The 24,581-nt window shown below is 40.3% G+C and overlaps 1 protein-coding gene across 2 annotated transcripts in view; it reads left to right on the top strand.

Moving 5' to 3' along the window:
• Window positions 1–24,581, top strand: part of pard3aa (par-3 family cell polarity regulator alpha, a) — a 505,838-nt gene that overhangs the window by 246,133 nt on the left and 235,124 nt on the right. For both annotated transcript variants that reach the window (XM_036582761.1, XM_036582769.1), the window contains exons 9-11: window positions 1,945–2,429; window positions 9,532–9,671; window positions 13,319–13,447. In XM_036582761.1, the coding sequence (XP_036438654.1) occupies window positions 1,945–2,429; window positions 9,532–9,671; window positions 13,319–13,447 (754 nt within the window). The remainder of the gene's footprint in view (window positions 1–1,944; window positions 2,430–9,531; window positions 9,672–13,318; window positions 13,448–24,581) is intronic.

Genomic DNA, 24,581 nt, shown 5'->3' on the forward strand with positions numbered 1-24,581 from the left:
TACGGCAATAGATCAGATCCTTTTTTGGTGACTCATGTTTCACATGATATCTCTATTTCGTTTCACATTTCATCACTTTTAGAGTAAAATTTATTTATTCGTTTATTTATTTGCTAAATTTCTGTTTTATTTTCCTTCAACTGAAAGAACATTTTTCCCCCTCCTCTTTGGTAGTTAGATTTCATTTGATTAGTTTTGTTGGCCCCAGTGACAGGTTCCCGAACTTTGCACGCTGTGCATGTGGACACATATCCTGGTCCTGGGCTCTAATGCATATCCCTGCTTCCTCCCCAAGGCTTTGCGATTATGTTAATGGTAGATAATGTAATCTGTGAATTAGCCCTGTTTCCAGCTGCAGAAGTGCAATTAGCCAGCGATTAGCCATGCTGATCTTCTGACCTTTATGTGTGTCTGCCTCTTAAATATCCTACTACTGAGGACAAGTGTCTCCACTACGAGAGGAATATAGCATGTCATAAATGTCCATCAAATAATTCAATTACCTTTTCTCTGTCTCGTGTGTGTGTGTGTGTGTGTGTGTGCGCGCGCACACGCATGTGTTCACGTGTGCTTATGCGCACATGGGTATTTCTCTCTCTATATGTGTGAGTGCCATTACTCACATGACTATTTTTCCTTCACTTTATCTTTACTACATCACTACATACTCTGTATCTTTCAGGTCTTAGTAAAGGCAAAGACCAAAACAACTTACAAAGTGCTGCTTCCTTTCAGCTTTTACGGGGAACACTGTGGATAATACTTTCTTTACCCATCAAATAGAATAGCAGCTGTGCATTAATGAACTCTAATGCTCTGTTACATGCTGTGTTTATATTTGGATCTGGGGCTGTCACTACAGAAACAGCCAAATAATGAAAATTTGATTGAAAACTATGCAGACCCTTTAAGGATTCCAATAGGATGCCTTATAATATTATATTATATATCATCTTATATAATATGATGACATCAGTATTATTATGTAGCAGTGTTTAAAGCAAAAATCCTCACTTTATACATTTTTTTATTTATCTGTTAAGTTTTTTTTCTTGTTTTAGTTACACCGCCATGATAATGCTGATTTCCGCTAGTGCCTGTGTGGGGTTGTCAGTGTCATGTTGGCAACAAGGGGGCAGTCATGGGCTGGAGGTTAGGGAACCAGCCTTGTGACCGGAAGGTCGCCGGTTTGATCCCCTGAGCCGACAGTATGTGAATAAAGTGCCCTTGAGCAAGGCACCTAACCCCCGATTGCTCCCTTTGGCGCAGTGGGTAGGGCTGCCCACCGCTCCGGGCAAGTGTGCTCACTGCCCCCTGCCGACAATATGTGACTAAAGTGCCCTTGAGCAAGGCACCTAACCCCCAACTGCTTCCTTTGGCGCAGTGGGTAGGGCTGCCCACCGCTCTGGGCAAGTGTGCTCACTGCCCCCTAGTATGTGTATTCACTAGTGTGTATGTGGTGTTTCACTGCATGAATGGGTCAAAATGCAGAGGTGAAATTTCCCCATTGTGGGACTAATAAGGGTCACTTAAAAGTTAGGGGCAGTGGACATTTACTTCCCACTCTTGGTTCTACAATACTTATAATTTTTTTGCTTAAACATGAATATTTGAAAGTTAAAGCAACATATCATTTACTTTGAATGGTGCATTTTCACAGTTTCAGTGTTTCCTTCATTGAATACTTCTGACTGCTTACACTGCTTATGGTTGTAGTCACAAACAATTACTGGTGTGGTTTTCTTCCTTTCCATCGATGCACGCAAAAGCCACTTTAGTGCTAAAAGTGCCCCCTTGTGGTCACTTTTAACTTTTTGACTTTTTGAGTTATGTAGTTTAATTGAGTAACTGTGACACCCCCATGGATCCCTTTGATTAAATTGCATTTTTTTCCTACCAAATGAAATATTTAAAATGTGTGTGTTTGTTTTTTCTCTCTTCCAGAGCACAGAACTTGTTCAGGCAGGCCATGCGTTCCCCACTCATCCTGTTTCACGTGGTGCCAGCTGTGAAGAAACCCCTGTATGAGCAACTCTCTCAAAATGAGTTTGGCTTACAGTCTGGTCCAAGTCCTGGTCCAGGTCCTGGGCCCAGTGGGCTCACCCCGGACCCCAAACCTGGGCCTGCACCCAGCCATCTAACGCCTGACCCCAAACCTGGGGACCGGGGGAGTTTGGTCGTGGGAAGCATTGACTACAGCCCTCAGAGAATGTCCAAGACTGGACCACACCCTAATTTCAATCACCAGCCACTTCCTGTCCACCCAGAGCAGAGTAAAGCTCATTCCACCTTACCAGCAGTTGGCATCACCCCACCAGCCAAATCCCCACTTGAGGGGCCAGCGCAACCCCTCAAGACAGCTACACCCACCACTTCCACTGGCTTCTCTAAAAAGATTGGCCGCAAGTTCAACGTGCAGCTGAGAAAAGGTAAGAGAAGAGAGTGCTTGGCAGAATAAATCAGAAATAATGATATGATGGTTTTGCTGTATTAGACTATTCAAAAATGTAGAATCTTTGTTTTAAAATGTTGGAATCAGTGATATAAAACCAAATGACTGTAGATAAATGTATTGAATGAGTATAATATGCTAGCCCTGTGTAACTCCATAGGTTTTAAATCATTAGTAGTAGCCAGGGAGCTGTAAATAGAAATGAAGGACTTTTAGATGTGTCCAGAATATTGGAATAAGCTATATATGATTCCAAATGACTGAGAAAGCTGTATAACTGTATACCTAAAATTAATATCCACAGTGCCTCATGCATCACAAGCGGAGATCAAATCTTGAGGCAGATTACTTGAAAAATTACCTGTAACTTGAATCATTTGTCATTAAATAACTTCTCGTTCCCAATATTTTTGAGATATTGAACATAATTAAAATAACTAAAAATACCTTATTTTAATATTTGAATCAGCCCTGTAAAAGTTACTTTTATATATAAATAATGGAAATGGTTAATAACCAAAGGTTGATTCCAAGCTTTTGAACGGTAATAGGTTTTCATCCCCCCTCCTTATAGAAGCAGTTCCTCTGAAATCTTCTCCGATTTCAGCTGTTTTTAATAGCTGATGGTATCTGTGTCAGTGTGGTGACTGGCTCTGTGTAACTAATACAGTTAGCACTTCAAAGCCCTATAGCTGCCATTGTGAGCGAGTGTGGACTTTAGCACTTCCTGCCAGCCTTACCTGCTGCTTCAAATCCTGTTGGTTCTGCATGGCAGCTCTATCTGGGCATTTCACACTGCCTGAGAACTGCAAGCGTCTACCGGAGAGTCAGCATTAGCAAGAGAGTACAACTTTCTACTCTTTCACAAACACACACGCACAAACACACACACACACACACACACACATGTATACACTGTTATCTGTTGCTGCTCAGCCAGAGATGTTTCTGACCTTCATTTATGGCAAGTTTCAAACAGAAACTTCTAAAATATTTTACAACACACACCAATGTCTCCCTTTCTATCCCCTTCCGTCTTATGCTGTAATCACTGTTTCCAGCTTGTTTAGATGAAAGAGACAAATTTGTTCTTTGTCAACCAGAAGGATGTACTGCTCCTTATAAGTTTGTACAGTAAGAGAGAAGGGAAGCAGAGAAACAATTAAACCCCTGACTTCAACCAACAAACCTGTGACAACCCATCCCAGGGGGTTAGCGAAATGTTCAGAAGGTGCAAAGGTGGGCTGCTGAAATTGAAAAAGCAGCTGCAGGCGGGAAGGAGCTATTAGATTTAAATATGAATTTGCCCTGCATGTTTAAAATGCACTGGACTGTAGGATCATTTGGAAAGACACTTCCTCTTGTGTTGGGGTGTGTGTGCATGCGCTATAGTGTGTCTGTGGTCTCACTGGTACTTGGCATTTGGTGATCCAACCAACAGTGAGACCCACAGTGAGCCCATCACAAATAACCACAAAACATTTGAAGTGTCAGCGTACAAACCTCCCAATAGCAATGAAGGACAGTCTTACCAACTGCGTCATCACAGCAGAGATGAAAGCAGCTATGTAGCTTCTTTTTTCATCTGCTCTTCCATTGCTTTTGCAGTCTGTGTAGTCTAAACATTCGTAACAGCTCTTACATATACATGAACAAGGTCGTGAGATATTTTTGTCTGAAAAGAAATGCAGCAAGGCACTGATGTTGTATATACATGTGGTACTAGGGATGCACCTAGTGTCAGATTTTTGCTCAAAACACGATACTGGCAGTCAGCCGATTGTTGTTATTTTTTTGAAATGTTTATTTTGGCAGATCTGTGCTGCAATTTTATAAGGTAAATAATGTGAGCCAGGTTACTGGAAATGTGACTGGGTGTTTCTTGTGTTTCTGTAGCCCAACTGCTATGAGTTCTGGATTAGGCCAATAAAAACCGGCCAATAAAAAAAGGCCCTGTGTGGTACCCTTTCTCCAATCAGAAAATCTGATCGCTATACATCTTACTGTCCACTTATGAAACTCTTTTTGCCCAAAACACCTGTAAGGTATGTATTGGCATTCCAACAGTGAGATAAATGTACATGGCTTGGTATTATTCTGAAGGCAGTACTTTTGACAGTTTTCCTTTAGTTTTGCAGTTTTCGCAAAGAGAATTGCAAGATATAAACAATGTCTTAAGTAATTGTGAAACATGCTCTTTTATTAACAGTATTTTTACAAATAATAATTTTAGCCCCAAACAGTGTGTGAGAGAGAAGGCGAGAGTGCATACGTACAAGTGACCCAAAGTATTTTTGTTATTTCTGCCTTCTAAAAATGGGGATAATGGCAAAATCACGTTTCTTAGTTTTTCTCTCTCTGTATGCTCTGTTATAGTCTCGAGTTTGCAGGCTTGACTTGCTACTTATGAAAGCAAGCAGATCTTTGTGTGATTTCAGCTAGCACTGCTCTGGAACTCAAGCATGCATAACTTCATAGCTTTTTCTTTTCCTTCTAGTTATTCAGAAAGAGAGACACAGAGAGAGAGAGAGACAGAGACAGAGAGATGGCAAAATATGAGCGTATGGCGCTGTGCCTGCTGGCTTGTCTATTCCTGATGCAGCAGATGCTAACTGCTGGTTCTCTGGCATGAGACTTCATCAAGTCAAGTCAAATTTATTTATAAAGTGTATTCAGAAACAACAAATGTCGACCAAAGCTCTGTACAACACATTAAAAAGCAATTAAGACTTGAAATCAAAGAAACAGAGGTTGGACAGACATTAGTATCACAAAAGTATTGTATAGTATTAGAAATATACCTACATATTGTGATTTGCTATGTGTGTTAGAGATGCATTTGGAATCGATAGTGTGACATGGTTAAAGATTGGCTGGGCCTATTTTTGACCAAAATCATGTACATTTGGAATACATGAACACCTGGATCAAAACACCCACACAAACTCATCTGAAACTATGATTGTGAGCACACAGGAGGGAAAAATTCCATTACGATTGGAGGCTCATTTGCATATTGTAGCCCTCTGCAATATCTCTCATGCAAAGTCCATTATTATGATAATGATTAACAAACTATATAATGTATAGCTCTAGTAAGGATCCAGAGCAAACCAAATTCAGACAGTACAGCAGAATACTCAGTGTTAAACACATAAGGGAGCTGGCACATGGTAAGAAGGGCTGGCAGGAGGTGATGGAGGCAGCTCCAGTACGTGTTACAGGCTAATCTGAGCAACCTCTGAAGGAGCCATCACACTCTGGCACTCCATAAACAAGCACCATGACCAACAGCTGCATTTACACACAGTTTACTGCGGTGATAGTGAGATTGACCCGGCGTGTACAGGATAAACCGCACGACCTACCAGGCCTGACCTGGTTCAGCTCCAGCAGATTTCCCTGCCAGCCCGGGGTCTTTATTTACAGCGGTACTGGCTGCACAGCTTTCAGGATTCTGGGCGAATTAACGTAGATATTTTTTTTCCTTGTGTCAGAGCTCGGTTTCAGAGTTTGTTTTGAATTCCAGTTTTATGGACTAAGATGCTTGGCTTGTACAGATCCCTCAGATTGGTTTTGTATCTATTTTTCCCTGGCTGGCTGCTGGACAGCGATGTTTGGGGCCAGTTTGGGCCTCTTCCACTCTCGGCTGAGGCCTGGCTCACTTGGATGATTTATCTTTAATTATTTTTTCATCTTAAAATAGGATTTCTAATGGCCAGAGCCCAATCTCTTGCTCTTTCTCTCTATAGCTTGCTCACTCTCTTCTTTTTCTCCCTCTTCTGTCTCTATTAGTCCAAGTGGCCTAATCAAATAATGGACTATCCAAAACACTCTTTCCATTTTCACCTCAGTTTTAAGAGGCCATGCTGCCTTATGGCCACTAGTTAATTAGCTTTTTGGAACTGGGACTTTTTGCCTAATTCAAAAAGGGAAAACATTTTTTTTTTTCCCCATTATTTTTCATTCACATTACCGGGAAGAAAAAAGGGGAAAAAAAGAACAGTAGACATCAGTGATTAATTAGCGGCCGGCTGTTACGGATGCAGTTCTCTAATTACCTGATTGAACAGCATTAGTGGGGGACTCTCCTAATATCCTAAGAGTTGGATAAAGGACATCAGATTATGTGTAATAACCTCTCAGGTCATTATTAAAGGAGATCTTTTCCCTGCTGCAGCTGGAAGTCTAGAAGTACAGCACTGTTCAAAAATCTGGAGTTACTGTTTCATAAAAAATAAATTGTTTCTGATGCAGAAAATGATTATGACATTTCTGTTCTATTCAGCTTCACTTTTCAAGTAATTTGTAGGAAAAAGAAAACAACCAAAATAAATAATACAAAATTTTAGATGTGGCCGTGACATACAGTGCTGTGCAGAAGTCAGACACCACGCTTCATTTATTTAAGTTTCTAATTCAAACAGCAAAGTTATTAGTTTTCTAGAAGACATTTCTGAGGAGATTAGATATAAGATCCACTTGCATAAGACAGGGCAGTCAAGGGAAAATATGTGGGAGAAAAAGAGGACTTTCCAAACCTGGACTTTTCCATTAGAAGATATAGAGAAAACTGGACAACCGTGCAAGACCTGGTTGACCAACAAGATACTCTTGCTTCAAATTTTAAGAAATCCATAGGTGTTTTTGTCCAGTTCAGTGCGAAGGACGTGCCATTACTGAGAAAAGGAAATAGACAAAATGTCGAAAGAAAATTAGCAGATCAAAGAAAGAAGCTGCTGGTGTTCTTAGAACAATGAACTGACCACCTCAAAGTCCAGAGCTCAACATCATTGAATGTGTTTTGGATTACGTGGAACGTGTGAAGCAGAAATTACAGAAGAAAACATCTAAGACTGAACTTTGGAGGTGTCAAAAAATATGCCTGCAAATTTTTTTCGAAAACTGAAAGCAAGTCTCCCTGAAAAAAGGAAGATGTAATAAAGATGAAAGGTGGACACATTAAGTACTGAAAAAATGATACTGCGTTTTGCTGCTGAGGCTTCCTTGTAATTTTCTGTTGAATGCATGTGTTCTGCTTTTTTCCTGATGCATTACCTGATGGCCATTTTGACTGGAAACAAAATAAATGAAGGGTGGTCTCTCACATTTGCGCAGGAGTGTATGTCACGGTAGAGGATTCCATAGTTAATGGTGAAAGCTGTATATCCTAGAGAATGAAGTTGAAGCAAAACTAATATCTTGTGTCCCTGTATTTAAAAAAAAATGATCAAATGTGAGACAGTATAGTTGATAAGTAATTACCATAGATCAGCATTGCTCATTGTATGGCTCACTAAGCTTAAGTTAGTGACTCCTGTTGCAGCATTTAGTAGATAATAGCTTAGCCTTTTAGCCGAGTAGCTTAGCAGAATACTTCAAAACTATACAAAAAAGACAGATCACCACTAAGCTAACCTAGTTAAAATTTGGCTTCAGTTCAGGATATTTTGATATACACAACTTACAGTTGAATAAAATGACACTGATTTAATGGTGAATTCCAACTTTGGACAATTAATAGCTTGGCAAACAGCAAAAATGCATCAGAAGCAGCTCACTCTGTTTTAGTGGCATACACTTACTCTCCCCCTGGGCTGAGAAGTCTAAGAGCATTGCTTTCAGAGTGGCCAAACTAGCCAACAAGGCTGACCTGATGGCAATAAATGTGACTTGAAATGAAGATGCACGTTTTGTGGCCCACCTATCGCTCTTTGCATCGTCTCGCTTCCTTGTCTGCGCTCTGAGTAATGCAAGGCTGCTGTGATGATAAGGTCAGTGCTGCCGTCCACTCGCTTCTCTGACCAGAGCTCTCTTCTCTCTCCAGCTTCACTGTCAGCCCATTTATATTCATTTGCCGCTCCCAAAAAGGTCGTTTTGTGGACGGCGAGCAAATTGCTTTAGAGACCCTACGCCTGAACCCTTAACAACATTTCCCTGGGATTTAGTAGCGTCTGTGGCAAGCCGTAAAGCTCAATTTGCCTGATACATCAGTGCATCAAGCCCCATCAAAGGCTGAGTTTGAGGGGAAAGATGCAAAAGAGGTCGCATTACCTTGGCCTCATAATGAGTGGCTAACACTCCCTGTGCTAGACCTTTTGGAGTTGGCATAGAGACTTAAATATATACTGTAACCATCCCGCTACATTTATAAGGCCTGTTCCACAGTTGTGGATTGAGCTAAATTTGGCACTACCCTGCTCACAGACGGGCCTCAAGCATTTAATTAGGGTTTGCAGTTTGGCCGTATGTTTAGAATGCTGTATGTTTTGATTTATAAATGCACATATGGGCAGTCACGCCCTACTGGAGTATATGCACTTGTTTTTTCTTGACCCTAAATGAAGGATTTGAAATAGCGTTTCTAATGGCCTGTGATTGGTTATTAGATACAGTAGTTTTTCTGCTTTTGAATGGGCTGTAATTTCACTGTGGCCAGTAAATAATGCCTTTAACAGTGTTGGATTTAGAACGAAAGTCATGGCCCTGTGAGAGAGCTTTAGAGAAGCAGTATATTGACAGTGATGGTATCGGATTTGAAAAGCAAGACACAGCACAGTTTTCACCAAATGATACAGAGAACTGTTGAAATTTTTTCTTACTTTTGGTCCTTTTTGAGAATAATAATTACATTTTGAGACATAGGGACCATGCATGCCATAAGTGACAAAGCAAAACACTTAAAATGGATTCTAGAATGGAAAAAAGTCAAATACTTTTTGTACTGTTATTAATATATATATATTTTTTTTATGTGATTATTATAAGCTAGATACTGAAAGATACCAAAAGACACAACAGAATTTTGGAAGCAATAAGCAGTTACCTGCCTTTAAGATTTGATTTGAGATTTCGCTATTTAAACAAAATCATACTGGATATTAATTTTGTTATACTTTCATTCCCGATGTTATGCAGCTTACTCAGTCTCTGGGTGTCAGCACTGGCATATCAGGATCATTTCATACATTTATCTGCAATTGGTTTGTAGTTTTGAAACATTGATTGCACACTTTGAACAGTGGTGCACATTGGCAATGTTGTGTTAATGTTTTTGTGTGTTTTGTTCCTCTCTGCAGGTCCTGAGGGGCTGGGCTTCAGTATTACATCACGTGATGTCCCCATCGGAGGCTCCGCCCCCATCTATGTGAAGAACATCCTCCCTCGTGGAGCAGCTATCCAAGATGGTCACCTGAAGGCTGGCGACTGCCTGCTGGAGGTGAAAAAAGAGGATGCTATTGAGCTCAGCCTGTCATCTTTCTCTTCCATTTCCTCTTACATCTTTTACACAGGTAGACAAAGATAGTGTTAGGAGTCATGCCCAAGGACTTTATCGGTATAGTGTAGGGTCCTTGCCCAAGCAGGGGATTGAACCCCAGTCTGCAGCGTAGAAGGCAGAGGTGTTACCCACTACACTGTACCGACCTTTTTCCAAACTCAATTCAACTTCACTCACCTTTCATGCAAAACCTTGAATAACCCTGATCAAATTATGTGTTTTGTTGATTTTGTAAGTGAAAATAAGTTAAAACATCCTCTACGAGGGAAAGAAAATCAAAACAAGAAAAACAAAAAAAAACTTCATTATGCAAATTTCAGTGTACAGTTTGTATTTCTTTGAGTTTAACATATTGAAGGAGTAAAAAAAATAAAATAACAAATAACTTCTTGCACAAACCATGTCTTTGTTTTATACATCCTCTATGGGGGATACAGTATACATATGTGTTTATAGTAGATTATAACAAATATAAATTCACACATGAAACACTAAAAGCAGCAATAATTCAATAAAGTGACATATAAGGATGTAAGTGAGCAAAATAAAAGGAAGTAACATAATAAGTAAAAACACAAAAATCATGAAAAAATAAAAGTTGTAAAACTAGCTTTAGCTCCGTCTTAAAATTATGTGCTGTAGTGGAGCCTCTAATTTCCACTAGTACATTTATTTAGTCATTATATAATTATTTGGTGCATAAAAACAAAATTCCCTCACACATATTTTCCTGTTCACTTTTGGTACATTAAGCAGGCTAAATAAACAATGTACAATCAGAAAACAAAAGAATATGAGCACATACTCCTTCACCTAATGAATGAGTTTGAGCAGCAGGAAGCTTCTGTCAAGGCTGTTGCTTTCAAACAAACATTATTCTCTCTCACTCTCTCCTTCTTTATGCGTCTCCTACTTCCTGTTCCCCACAGCAGTTTTTCCAGAGCACATCCTGTCTCAGTCTGCTTCAGGCTTTTGTTTTGGCTCCTCCTGCTCGCAAGCACTCCGGCCTCACCGTAATACAAAAAAAGGCACTGTAGGTGACGGCTGATTCACAGTGACAGGCAATCAGCAAAGGCCATTTGATTTGGCGGTAGAGTGGGCCACCTGCTCACTCTGGTGCAGTGGCTGGTGCCTGGTCCCGCTCTGCGGAGGCTGACTCAGAGCTTTATTCTGGACCACAGAGTGGGGGCTGAGTCATGAGGTCACCTTGCTCCATCTCCGTGCTGCTCTGCATGCACTCATCCTTCGTCAGCATCATCGCAGTCATGCTGGCCTGTAAATTATCGCTCCCTCCTCCCTCCACGTTTGGCTGCTTTGGGTTTGATTTGGTAGCAGCAGGTTGCGGGGCAAGAAGCATGAGTGGAAAGAAGTGAATTTTGAGCTCTTGCTATTTTGTGCACTAGTGTTTAATTGGAGCCACTCATCTAAAGCTTTTTCTTTTTATTTATTTTTCTTTTATCATTTTGCTTTATTTATATCTTGAATTTGCTTACATTCAGTTTACATGACGTTCAAATTCTGGATCTGTATTTCAAAAGAGTTTCTTTAATTGTTTTAATGAGCTGCACATGAGAAAAAAGTGTGAAATTACAACACGTGTCATTGGTCACAGCAACTTCTAAGCATTAGTTTATGAATACTCAGATGAAGTGATCAACTAACAAACAGTGAACAACTGCACTTTGTATCAAATACCTGAGAGCGTGGTCCTGTTTTAAGCTTTAAATAAACCTTCGTATGCATTTACATCATCTCCACTGATCTAAGTCCAGTGATTTGGCTAGTAGGTCATCAGTGAGAGGATTTTGGCACATGACCGCTCATGTTCTGCATCAGTTGTTCACTTCACAGTACAGAATGCTTGCACTGGTTTACTGATTTAGTGCACGATCCAGGAGCTCAGGCAGAGAGCTGTGAACTGCACACTGAACCTGCACCTGTGAAACCTGTGTGTGAAATTCTATTATTATAATTCATGAATACAGGGAGTGTGAATTAGAGTGGCAAAAGAGCAAGTAGCTTAAGGTTTGTCACTTTGGAAGTACAAAGGAGACACAAGTAGCAAGAGTGATTAGGGAGCCATGGAGGAGATGGACAGCGCCAGGAACATGTTAACGGCCTCTATTTTCCCTGTTTGGGAAGCCAGAGGTCAAGAGCCAAAGAAAACAAGCATCCTCTAGCTACTCTGTTGTTCTCCAAGACATATATACACCAAGACCTTTCTAGTGGACTACCTATTCTTGCACTGACTCCAAATCTTAGCTATTGTTGCAAACTTGAGAAAGCTTTACAGAATACTGGCAAAAATTGTATTTAACTTAAAAAGAAACTAAACGACACAACTCATGTTTGTCAGAGTGTGTATGTTTTGAGTCTGTTAATGTGCAGTGATTTTTATTTTGTATGTATGTAAAATGCGTAAATATCTAAACTAAGTTTCTGATTGATGGGCTAAGCACCAGCTTCAGCTGTTTTAATGTGGGTGAAGTTTCTCTAAAAGACATGTCAGTAACATTTTCCTCATCATACTTGCCATTTTTAGCAACAGCAAAAATTGAAACTGCGACAATTTGGTGTCTCTGGCTGTGTCACTGTTACTCATTTATAGTGACAGAGAGTGACAAATACAGGTGGAAATCTTTAACCTCTTAACTTCTGCCCCTTTTTTCAAGTTTTTGCCTGAAATGGCATTCTGAAACAAGACCTCACTGTTCCCTGTTTGGGCTACTGTTATAGATCATGAGATCATGATCTCATTTGAAAGCTAACACTTCCTTTTTCCCCCAACCATCAAAATAACTGTATGAATTACTGACACAGAATAACAGAGTCTAGAATGGAGGCATTTATTTCTGCCTGACACATAGATCTCTAAACTGATCACTGCCTGTTCTTCTAGGTTTGCTAGCATACTTTACCTTACAAAGACATCTGAGCCACAGCACAACCCTTATCTTTCAGATTTGCTACATATTTGGTGCTTATGATGCAAATGAGATGATCGTTATGGCTGTGAATAATGGATTATAAAATGGTTTATGGGAATTGAATCCCGAGGTTTAAAGCTTTCTTACGTTGTATTGCATCACCATGTTGCTTTGATGCATAAAATTGATGAGTAAAAAAACTGAAAGTGTATGATAGAAGTGTGTCAGTGCTGGTACAGTGATGTAGAAAAGATTAAATCATATGAAGAAATGATAAGCCACAGAGTTTGTATAAAGTTAGGAAAGCATTCAGTTACAGATTAATCTGTCTTCACAGTGTGAGTGTTCACACACATGTAAAATAAATGTTTGAGGTTAATAACTGAGTTGTGTGTTACAGTTTCTCTTTAGATTGAGTGGCAGTTTTGTGAACGTTTTATAAAGCTTTTTCAACCTAGTAACTATTATTAACACATTTGTTTGCTAAGAATGAATATATGAGTTACCTGGCTGCTCCCACTGGAGGTGCATCAGAGCACTTTAATTTCAGTGGAAACTGCTAGAGTTTAATTTAATTGCCAGTATAGCTCACGTATGTTTTTTTGTATGTACTTTTTGTTGCACTGTTTTCTGAGTGTTATTTTGTGCATGTGTGTTTAGGTGAATGGGGTGGATCTGAATGGGAAATCTCAGGAAGAGGTGGTCGCTCTGCTCCGCTCCACTCCGATGGGAGGCACTGTGAGTCTTCTCGTCGTCAGACAAGAGGACGCCTTTCTGCCTCGTGAAGTGGTGAGACATGCATACATGCATGTATCCTTTCTCACTTTTTCAGTATGCCTTATAACAGTCACACTTCTCTACCACAGTTGTCTTATCTTTTTTTAGTCTATCTCTCTTCTACTTTCTCACTCTCTTTCTCCCTCATTTTCAGCCCATTGTCACATATGCCATAGTGACAGCCCTTTGTAGTTGGGTTTGAAAAGAATAGAATGGAACATACACTGTATGTCCAAAAGCTGTATTTGTAGACACCTGTTTGCTCTGTAATTAAGGGTATAAATAGAGAGTTTGTCCCTGTTTTGTCCTACAGCCGTACGGTGGTGTTGAGATTTCCTTCCTGCAGAAGAAAATCTTTCAACATTTTCCTTCTCAAGTAAGACGAGATTAAAAGCCTTTTTAAGTAAAACAACAGACTTCACTTTCTCTCCAACTCACTTAAACTCTCTCCATCTCTGCCTCTTTCTTTTCCTCTCTCCCTCTCTGCCTTTGTTTCTTTTCCTTCCTTTTCCTTTCTTTGGAAAGAGTAGAATGTAACATACGCTGTATATCCAAAAGACATATTTGTTGGAATTAAGGGTATAAATAGGGAGTTTGTCCCTGTTTTGTCCTACAGCAACAGCTTCTAATCTTCTGTGAAGGCTTCAGACTAGATGTTGGAACATTGCTGTGAAGATTTTAGTGCATTCAACCACAAGAGCTTTAGTGAGGTCAGGTACTGATGTTGAATGATTGGTTCTGGGTCACAAATGCCACTGTAGCTCAGAGGTAATGGATGGAGCTCCATCACTCCCAAGAACACATGTACACTGCTCCACAGCCCAGTGCTGGAAGACTTTATACCCCTCTAGGTGAGGCTTGGCACTGGACATGGTGACCTTAGGCTCATGCATGGGTGATCCAAAGTGTCTCATTCTTTTGACAGTGCTATTGTTGTATGGAGATTTTACAAGCTGTGTGCACAGATGAACACTTATGTCAGCATGGGTGTACCTTAAAGTAGCCCAAGCATTCATTAATTAGAAGAGGAGTAATTAAAAGAGGAGTTTAGATGCTTTTGAGAGTAATGCATTTTTGCTCAGTCTGTGTTCAGTGGCTTGGTTGCTTGAGCCTTACTCAGTGCACTCGGTCTGCCTTATGTTTAAACTAGACTGGCAGGCGTCTTCCACTCCCAGCTAGAAAATTGTCAAAGCACGATCTAGCACATCTGAGAAAAGTATGGAAGCAAACAGACGCTTTTCAATGCTGCATAAAGTGCATATGGGCCATGCACTCGTCATTTCTTCTGGAGTCTGTAATCGGAGTCTGTGATGACGGAAGGCAGTAGTAAAGTGTTTGGCCCTCCTCAGCCGTGCGGTGGTGTTGAGATTTTCTTCCTGCAGAAAAAAATCTTTCAACATTTCCTTCTCAAGCAAGACGAGATTAAAAGCCTTTTTAATCTCCAACTCACTTAGACTCTGCCCATCTCTGCCTCTTTCTTTTCCTCTCTCCCTCTCTACCTTTTTTCTTTTTTCTCTCTCTCTCTGCCTTTCTTTCTTTTCCTTTTGTTCTCTTTCTTTTCCTCTCTCCCTGCCTCTCCTCCTTTTTCCTCTCTCTCTTTCTCTTCATCTCTCTCTGCTTTTCTTTTCCTCCATCTCTGTCTCTTTTTTCACTTGTCTCTCTTTCTTTTCCTCTCTCCCCCTTTCTTTTGTCTCTGCCTCTCTGTCTCTTTTTTCATCTCTGCCTCTCTCACTCTCTTTTCTTTCCTCTCTCTATGCCTCTTTCTTTTCCTCTCTCATCTCTGCCTATTTCTTTTCCTTACTATTTCAGCCCCTTTCTTTCCTTTTTCTCTCCCTCTCTGCCTCTTGTTCTTTTCATTTCTCTCTCTCTACCTTTCTTTTCCTCTCTCCCTGCCTCTCCTTCTTTTCCTCTCTCTTTCTTTTCATCTCTCTCTGCTTTTCTTTTCCTCTCTCTCTCTGTCACTCTCTTTTCACCTCTCTTTCTTTTCCTCTCTTCCCCTTTCTTTTCTCTTTGCCTCTGTCTCTTTTCATCTCTGTCTCTCTAGCTGTCTTTTCTTTCCTCTCTCCCTCTCTGCCCCTTTCTTTTCCTTTCTGTCTCTGCCTTCCTTTTCCTCTCTCTCCCTCTATGCCTTTCTTTTTATATCTACCCCTACCTCTCTTCTTTCTTTTTGTCACTTTCTGCCTTTCTTTTCCTCTCTCCTTCTGTCTGTTTCTTTTCTTCTCTGCCTCTCTGCCTTTTTCATTTCTCCCTCTCTGTTCTTCTTTTCATCTATGCCTTTCTACCTCTCTTTTCTTTCCTCTCTCTCTCTCTCTCTCTCTCTCTCTCTCTCTCGCTGCCCCCCACCTCTCTGCCTCTTTTCTTTCATGTCTCTCTCTGCCTCTTTATTTTTCTCTTTCCTTCTCTCCCTCTTTTTTTCTCCTTCCTTCTCTGCCTCTTTGCCTCTTTTTTCTCCCATTATGGATGCTTATGTTGCTAAAAATTTCTCCAAACATTGCGCCCTTTTCTTTGAAAAAGATGGAGAGAAAAAGAGAGAGACAGACAGAGAGAGTGGTTGATGCTTCATTACTCTCATCGCCACATTAACATTCAAAAAGAGTCAGCTTTGGCTTTTTAGCAAACCCAGTTCAGCATTAAAGCATCTCAATAATCCATACAGTCATGGTCATAAAAATCAGATTAGCCAGACGTCGTTCCACAACTGACAGTTACTGCAAACCAAGCACAGAGAGGAGAGCCGTAATATTGCATCAGTCATTTTCATAGAGGGGTTGAGAAGTGGGCATTAGGTGGGTTCAGGTGAGGTGGGTGGATGATTTGGTAATATGTGGTGGGACGTTGTTGATCTTGGCAGTTGGAATGTGGGTACATTACTACATCGGAGATTCATCAAACAGAAAATTTCAAATCCAGCTTCATGCATGGTGGGAACATACAGTCGAATAGGGCCCATGTTTTGGAACAGAGAAATGTGTACAGTTCTAGGCTACTGTTACTCAAACAAGTCTGGAAAAGGGCTGCAACTTATCAATCTGAATACTGTTATTTAACAAAGTGACTGGAGATTCCTTTCACTTCGCCCCACCACCCAAAGTGTCATCTGTGCCCCAAGTGGCTGCTTCTTTTATACTTCAAAGAGTCAGTTGAAGTCAGTTGAAGTCAGTTGAAGTCAGTTGAAGTCATAGTACCCCTAGTTTCAGCCTCAGACACTCAACTCAATTACAACTCAGGTGCTTAATTCCCTTACATTTCCCTTGACTTTCTCATGTGCATTCCCATTGGCTGTTCTCATGCTTGTGTGTACGAACTTCTATGCTCAGGGTTTTATCAGTTGGACAAGAAACAAATATTGTTTACCAAACAAAATGCAAGCCCTGCCTCAATAAGCAAACATATGTCTGCTCTCCACACCATAACAGTTCTTGAATTTAAAATTAAGTTTGTGAACTTAATGGAATCCCATTGTTTGTCTTTGTTTCATGCAGATCTGTTTTTGTTGTTTCAGCATGTTAACAATAATCTACCCTTACACGTCACACAAAACAACCTCCTGTAGTCAGTCAAATCTGTCAGAGTAGGCAGTTCTTAACAGTATTGAGCAACAAAACCCCCATTTTCCATGACGAAGGCCAGCTGTCCTGACTATATCACACCCTACACTTTATATAGTGTATCACAGACTGTTGTAGTAGCACAGTAACATGGTAGGAAGTATAGGATGGCTTTTGTTTATAAGTAAACAACACACAAACTTTTTTTTTTCCATTACCAGCATTTATTTGACTTTAGCGATTAATTATTTACGTCCTGCTCAGGAAGAAGAAACAATGATCTCCTAGTTCTCCTGATAATTCCTTCTTTGGAGTCAGGCCAGATAAGCAGATCACTTGGTAATTAGTGCCTTTCTGACACAATGAGTCCACCTTCCCCAGAAATACAGCTGCAGAAGAAAGGATGGCATTAACATCATCACTGGAGATATTATTTATTTCCTTCCTGCCGCTTTGTGCATTTGATTAGCCTTCTCCTGTGCCCGTGGGAGCGCTGCAGAGTCTTTGGGCAGATGCTCCTCAGCAGAGGCGGTGACTTATTGATAAGGGCGTCAGCTCTAACCTTTACTCACAGTGTTAGGCTGTCCACGGGGAACAGCTGAAAAATGAGCTCTGACGCCCCCACCCAACCCCTAGCCATCCGGGAGAGAGACGGGAGGAAAAAGAGAGAGAACTGTGTGAAGCTTCAGTGATCTCCAAAGAGGCTGGGATCAATGGAGCAATGCCCTTGAAGAGGAGTGGGGAGATAGTTTAAGCTGAGGGGAGAATAAAGACTCTGTGCCATGAGGACACAGCAGGGTTATGTGAGGTGACCAAAGCTCAGGTCTCAGCTGAGTGATGAGTTACCAGACTGGACTGATCCTGTGACCTCTTAATTATTTTAGTCTCTTCTATGGAACAAAAAAGGAAATCTAGTAAGTGCTCCAACACTGATGACAAGGTGTGGCGGCATGAGCCATACAATGCAGGTCAAAAGTCTAGGGACACCTAGCTTCTGAAAATGCTCTTAATAAAAGTGGTATGTTTTTTTTTTATTAATATACAGTGACCTAACATAGTTAATAGGAAGCTGTTTGTCTTTTGGGCTGCTGCTCCTGACTTTATCAATGTATTAATCTTTCATTTACTTTATCAGTGGATCGATTAATGTAACTGATTGTTTTTCCAAACAAAAAGGCTGTAGGACAATACACAAAGTTTACAAACCCCCTTCCAATAAAGAGCTTAATTGCAGTTCCAACAAGTGGGATCTTCATGGACACCAGTTGTACAAAACGTTGTCCAACGTGAAGCATAAGCATGGACTTAAATGATTCAAGTTGTGCTTATGTTAAAGTTGTTCAGTTTTTCAGTTTAAGCTGTTTTTTTTACTGTAGTGTTACAACATGGCCTGCTGTGCTTAAATTATTTTTTGGAAAAAGGTGCCATGTATCTTGCTTGCTCCTCAGCCTAAAGGTTAAGAGCAGCCTCTTAGTCATAAAAAAGGAGTTTTTCAACTGTCACTGTGCACACTAAAAATGCACTCAGGCTATGTGCTGGTGGTGCATTAAAAATTAATAAATAAAAGCATAAATCGACCATGACTATGCACAAATCATTGTAGTTACAGTGTTGACCTACTCAATTATGTCAACAAATCACAGCAGTCAATTTAGATCTTGCCACTTTTTCTGACAAAACTGACAAAAGTGATACTTTAGGAATAATAAGTGTGTTAAATATTCCCCTAATTGTAATGCTGCTGCTCGAACCTTTTAAGGTGTTTAAACCACAGTTTCAGTATGTGCTTTCAAATGTAGTTTTGAAATTTTAAAATCATAAAATTATTTAGGCAAAGCTCTTCAGGGTATTAGTAAATTGCTGTTAGCAAAACATTGGCAATGATATTTTTTAGTTAACAGTGCAGAGTTAAAATTAAAGATTACTTTCCAAAGAAGCCAAGGTGTCCACAGACTTTTGATTGGCGTTTTGTCCAGGTCTCAGAAGCATTGTCCTATTTAATCATCTTAACTCAAAGCAATACATGCTACAGATCAGCTTAGTTATGTTTGTGTGTTTATGGTACCTTTGAGAATTTCCTGATGTTTCAGTTGTAAAACTGCTGGAAGAAACTCTTACGCACAACTTATGTTTAGACATTTAACATTTAAACTTGTTTTTGTTGGCATAGGTTTGGTCTGAGGGCCTTAATGTGGTGTGCTGCTTTTTCCTTTTATGGAGTGGAAGCAGAGCTGATGGCTTATGAGATGCTGGAAGAGCGATGGAATCGCAAGGAGGCAGACATGGACAGGAGCTGGAGCAAACATGGTGATGATGGAAATGATGTAGAGAGAAAGAGATAAAGCAGTGAGTTCTTGGCTGGAGGCTGATAGTGAAGCAAAGGGAGAGACAGAGTTGGGGTAAAAATCTGAAGCATTGAAAATCCCTGCTGACAAAAAAAAGTCCCAAAAACAAAAACGAAACCAGCAGAACTGCAGTGAAAGAAGAAATGCAGGGAGACAGACACGCTTCACTTGATGAAATCTGCCTCCCCGCTTTGTAGCGACACGCACTTCAAGGTCCGACACACACACCCCGAGGCCGCGGCTGCTCGCCTTTGAATAATTCATGTCCACACAGGCAATTACCCGACACGCTAATGCAGGCTACGGCAGGATAGGGAGTGTGAGAGCATTAAAACAGCTCAGTACACACAGACACAAACACACGCACACAATTCTGTTGTGTAAACAAAAAAAGGCCGCCGCGGGCCACCTGACCGCCATTGGTCATAATTTATCGGTGCATTTTATCTCCCAATGTGCACCGCTGCGAATGTGTCTGCGCTCCTGCGCTGTTTGGTCTGGTGCTAAACCGAAGCGCCGAGTACAGATTGCATATTGTCTCTCTCTCTCTCTCTCTCTCTCTCTCTCTCTCTCTCTCTCTCTTTCTCTCTCTCTTTCTCTCCTGCAAAATAAATAAGTCAATATCACGGCTCAGCAAGCACGCTGGACAGAAGAATAAGAAGGGAAAAAGAAGTGAGAAAATGAATTGCTCCTGGAGCAGGGTCTCTGAATGCTGATGTAAACTGACAACACCCAATTTTTCACCTGTTGAGTTGGCTAACCAGCGGCAACAAGGCATCACGACTAGTGAAACTTCGCCCCAGCCGTCTAAACCCAGCCTCTTGCCTATTGCTATATTTAGTGTTGCTAATGAGAAAAGGCTGCATGCATTCCTGTACTTTTATGGACTTTAGAGGCTACAAAAGAACCTCTGTCAAACAACAGCTGGCTTACTGTTTAGACACTGTGGAGATCCTACACCTGTACCTACTAGGCCTCAGATATTGTAGACCAGTCTAAAATCAGGCTCAAATAATCAAAATTTGCAAATTATTAATAAATTACTAAAAAAGATGTGCATTTGTAGTTAACATTTTTAACCTGCTTTACTTGTGCCCAGTGTGAGAAAACATTACAATGATTAAACCATACACCCGTCACTTAAAATCAGGTGGGTTAAGGTAAATTAAGTTCAGTGAAATCTGTATTACAAGCTGTTATACATAATGTCAGATTGTTTCAAAATTACTTAAGAGAACACAAAATACCAGTGTCCCAGTGCCTAACGATGAACACTGCAGTGCCACTGTCCTAATTCAGCTCATAACAAGCTTTTCCTGAGTTAAACCTGGCAGTGGAGCTCTAGTACCAGCATTGGGAACCTCTGGTCTACAGAACATAAGCTTTTGTTAAACTGTTGTTATTCTGCGTTGTTGCACATTACGTCGCTATCTAGCTGTAAGTTGTTTGAGACATTTTCCATTTTTCTTTTTTTTTATGTTAAAAATCCCCATAGCTGTGAGTTACTTTTATTTTGATGGTAGGTAACATTAGGCAGCTACCCTCACTAATAATCTTTCATGGTAAGAAAGGAAGATGTATTGCTCACTTGTCCATGTGGAATCTCCCTTTTTTATTGTCAACAATGTTATATAGACCACACAAGGACCTGCAGTATATCTCTGTCAACACAGAGTGACTATTATGCTGCTTTTTTCTAGCAATATCCAGACATCACTGATAATTTCAGCAATCACTTGATTTTTTTTTATTTATTTTTTTAAATATACTTTTTTATGTCCACCAAGCAGCAGTGGATGTTTCCTCTTTCTTTGCGTTGGAGTACATTAGCATGACTATTGCTCATTAATTCCAACCATAAGTGCAACTTGTTGCTGCAGTCCTGATGCAAAGCATCTCCGCACACTAAAGAACAGATGACAGATCGAATGGCTGCATCTCCTCAGTTTAGCACAGAGCAGTAATTAAACACTGCATTAAAGTCCTCTTTATGATCAGATCAGAATTGTCACAGATCCATTAGAAGCTGGCTCTGCCAAGCAAAGAGAATCTTAATTGCGCAATTAATTTGAGCGTGCAGTTCCACTGACAGTTGGATTTATAGTTGCTGTCGAGGCCAACTTCAGATGAATGCTTGACAGTTTCTATTTTAAAAACTGCTGTTCAGGCCCTTCTACTTGCTCAACACAGTGTGAGCCCTACTGATGAACTTATCTCAGGGTTCGAATCCCACCTGTGCCATATGCAGTGGATCATCGAGGATTCCTGGTGGTGCATATTCTCAAAGGGAAAGAAAGTGTTGTCATGTTATTTTCTGTCTCTGTAGAGAATACCAGTCAGACTGCTATTTCCTTGATTAGGTGGAAAAGCTTAGTCTTCTCCTTTGAGGATGCTGAGGTGTAGTCCCACAGGTGTGGCCTCATAATGAGGCTACATGTCATGTTCATAAACTTTTAGGACTGGATTGCATAAAATCGATTCCATAAAACATTCATGTTAAAATGATAATGAATGTTTATTTTAACAAATTTTGGAGTAACATGCAAATGTTTTGGTTCAGCCATATCATATTATGTTCAACCTTTGTGGAATAACCCTGTGACTTCTTATCGCTTGTCTGTAGAGATGGAGCCTGTAGGAAATCTAGAATGACATTACAAAGAAAAAAATCTCTCAAAGTTCAGAGAAGATATTTTATTGCATGAAAAAAAACAGATATCATTGTTGGCATATTGTGAGAACTAAGAAAAACCCTTGCATTACTGCTGAAGACATGCAATATGACCTAATCGAAGCTGGAACAGAAGTGCACATACTATAAGAAGAGATACTAGACAAGCAAGGCCTTTATAGCCAGACTGTTTGCCACACTCCACTCTTGACCAAGAGGTAAATGAAAAATCGACTGGAATATGCAATATTATTATTTGGATAACCCTGTGGAGTTTTGGAAAATTATATTATAGAGTGATGACATTAAGTTGGAACTGTTTGGATCCTTGGATGAGCAGCATGTCTGGCTCAAAAAAGGCAAAGCCCATAGGCTTTGAAAAGAAATACCATCCCCTCAGTCAAGTATAGAGGTGGATATTTCTGTCTGTGGGGGTATTTTGGTGCTTTTGGAATTTGTAATCTTTAGCATATGACTGACAACATGGATTCACTAAGGTATCTAGCCATTCTGGAGAAGAATAGAATCCCCTCAGTATATATGCTGAAGTTTGATTACCATTGGACTTTCCAGCAAGACAGTGATCCCATCATATATTCAGGTCAACCAGAGCTTGGTTCAGAGAATGGTCCTGGAATGTCCTCAGCTGCCCCCTCATTCCCCGGGGATTTGAAGAAAGCAGTAGCAACACAGTAGAGGCTTTTCTCAAGAGGAATGGGGAAGAGGTGTCAGATGCTTAAGTTAAAATGGCAAATGGATGTGTTGCAAGGTTTTAATCGTAGAGGTTGAATATTTTTTTCAGTGACATTTTTTATTAATAGTAAATTTAGCAGTGTTTTCATAATCACTTGGAAGTGTGTTAATAAACGTCCCTTGATGTTTTCTAAAGCTTTAGTTCACATCACCTAGTCTGTTTGAATACTGAATATTTGTGATTGTCACTGTATATACTTTATTGGAGTTTCTTTCTGTTGGGGACTTTGCAGCTTAAGTTAATTTGCTAATGACAGGCTTGTTGTCTGTTGGATGATGTTGACGAGCGCACCATTGGCACCTACTCTGAGCTCCACCTTCAGAGTGTTGAATTGGTTTAGAAATTTCACGCCCATTTTCTTCCCACCCACATTTATCCCAAAAATTCTCATGGTTGTCCATTTCTATTTCTGTTTCTAGAAACTCTTCTACGCAGCTATGTGCATGTAATCATTTTTGGAAAGCTTACAAACCTTTGTGAACTTCAAAAACAATCATTCTTTTGTTTGATTTCCAAGTCATTGCGGTGGACCTTTACAGTGCATACTTTCTCAAGTGGTCTCAGTTATTCACAGTAGATGATATCTCAGTGCCCTGAATAACTTTATAGACAACACCAAACACACACGCCCATACACAAACAGCTTCTCCAGAGCCGAACAGAAAGGTCAGGTCTCAACATTTCTGGCACCAGGCATTTCTTCTGTGTGCTGAATGCCTCCTCTGAGTGTGAGGGGCAAAAGGAGTAAAACTCAGGAAAACAAATTATTAAACTGCAGGAGCGTGCAGCTCACTACTACAGCAGCTTTTATTGGGATCACTGATGATTACACTGAGAGTAACTTCAGGAGAGCACAAAGCTTAAGAAAACATTTAATGATACTGACTGTGACAGGACCAATCCTATAATGTATTGACTGTCACGTTGATTAGTCTTGGCTGAGTGCTGGACCCTGGAGCTGATGCTCATTGGGTTGAGGAGTGGATCAGGTTGATTGTGGGCAGACGCAACTGCCTCCATGCTGACCGATGATGAGGGTACCGCAGGGAGTACGGCAGAGGGTGGAGTGACGGCCACAGAACACCGTTTTTAAAGGAACAATACACTAAAAATCAATGATCCTCTTTACTCTAGAGGTAGTCAGTCTGTCAAGACATGAGTTTGGTGACTGAAGTTTGCTTCTTTAGTTTTGATCTGGAGCTATGATGCTGATGTCTCTGACCAGCAGGACTGAATGATAAATTGTATTTTTAATTGCTATCACTATGTGAGTTTCTGTAATAAACACATTAGCTACGATGACAGAATGGATCCGATTACTTCCCACTTGTAGCACGTAATTAGATATCGGCAAGATGTAGTGTTAGAAGCAAGTGCTTCCCTGTGCTGGACTGGTACCTGACTGTACCATGTGGAGAGCAAGTAACCTAATCATTTGGCTAAACGGCCAATTCCAAAAAACCATAATCCCATAAAAATGCTTAAAACTTGATGAATGTTTTCATTCTTTGTTGGTGTAAAATGCATGAACTGTGTGGTAAAATGTGTGAAGCAATAACTGTTACTGTTACAACACATCTGCATCATTATTAGAAGCTTTTTAAGCATTTTATTTGTTTTTGTAGGCCTGTTTTAAAAAAAAGTACATATTTAGAAATATATAGGTTTATGTTTTAACAGGGCTGTAAAATATGGTGAGTTTGTGTTTGCGAGTATGTATGTGTGTGATATTACACTTAATGTAAGCGTGTTTCCACAAACGCTCTGTTAATTATGGGGTAGTGAAATAAGAGGCAGTACTACTGTTTCACTAACTAGACTAACTACT

The sequence above is a fragment of the Colossoma macropomum genome, unplaced genomic scaffold (genome assembly GCF_904425465.1).
Source record: "Colossoma macropomum unplaced genomic scaffold, Colossoma_macropomum, whole genome shotgun sequence".
Taxonomy (NCBI): domain Eukaryota; kingdom Metazoa; phylum Chordata; class Actinopteri; order Characiformes; family Serrasalmidae; genus Colossoma; species Colossoma macropomum.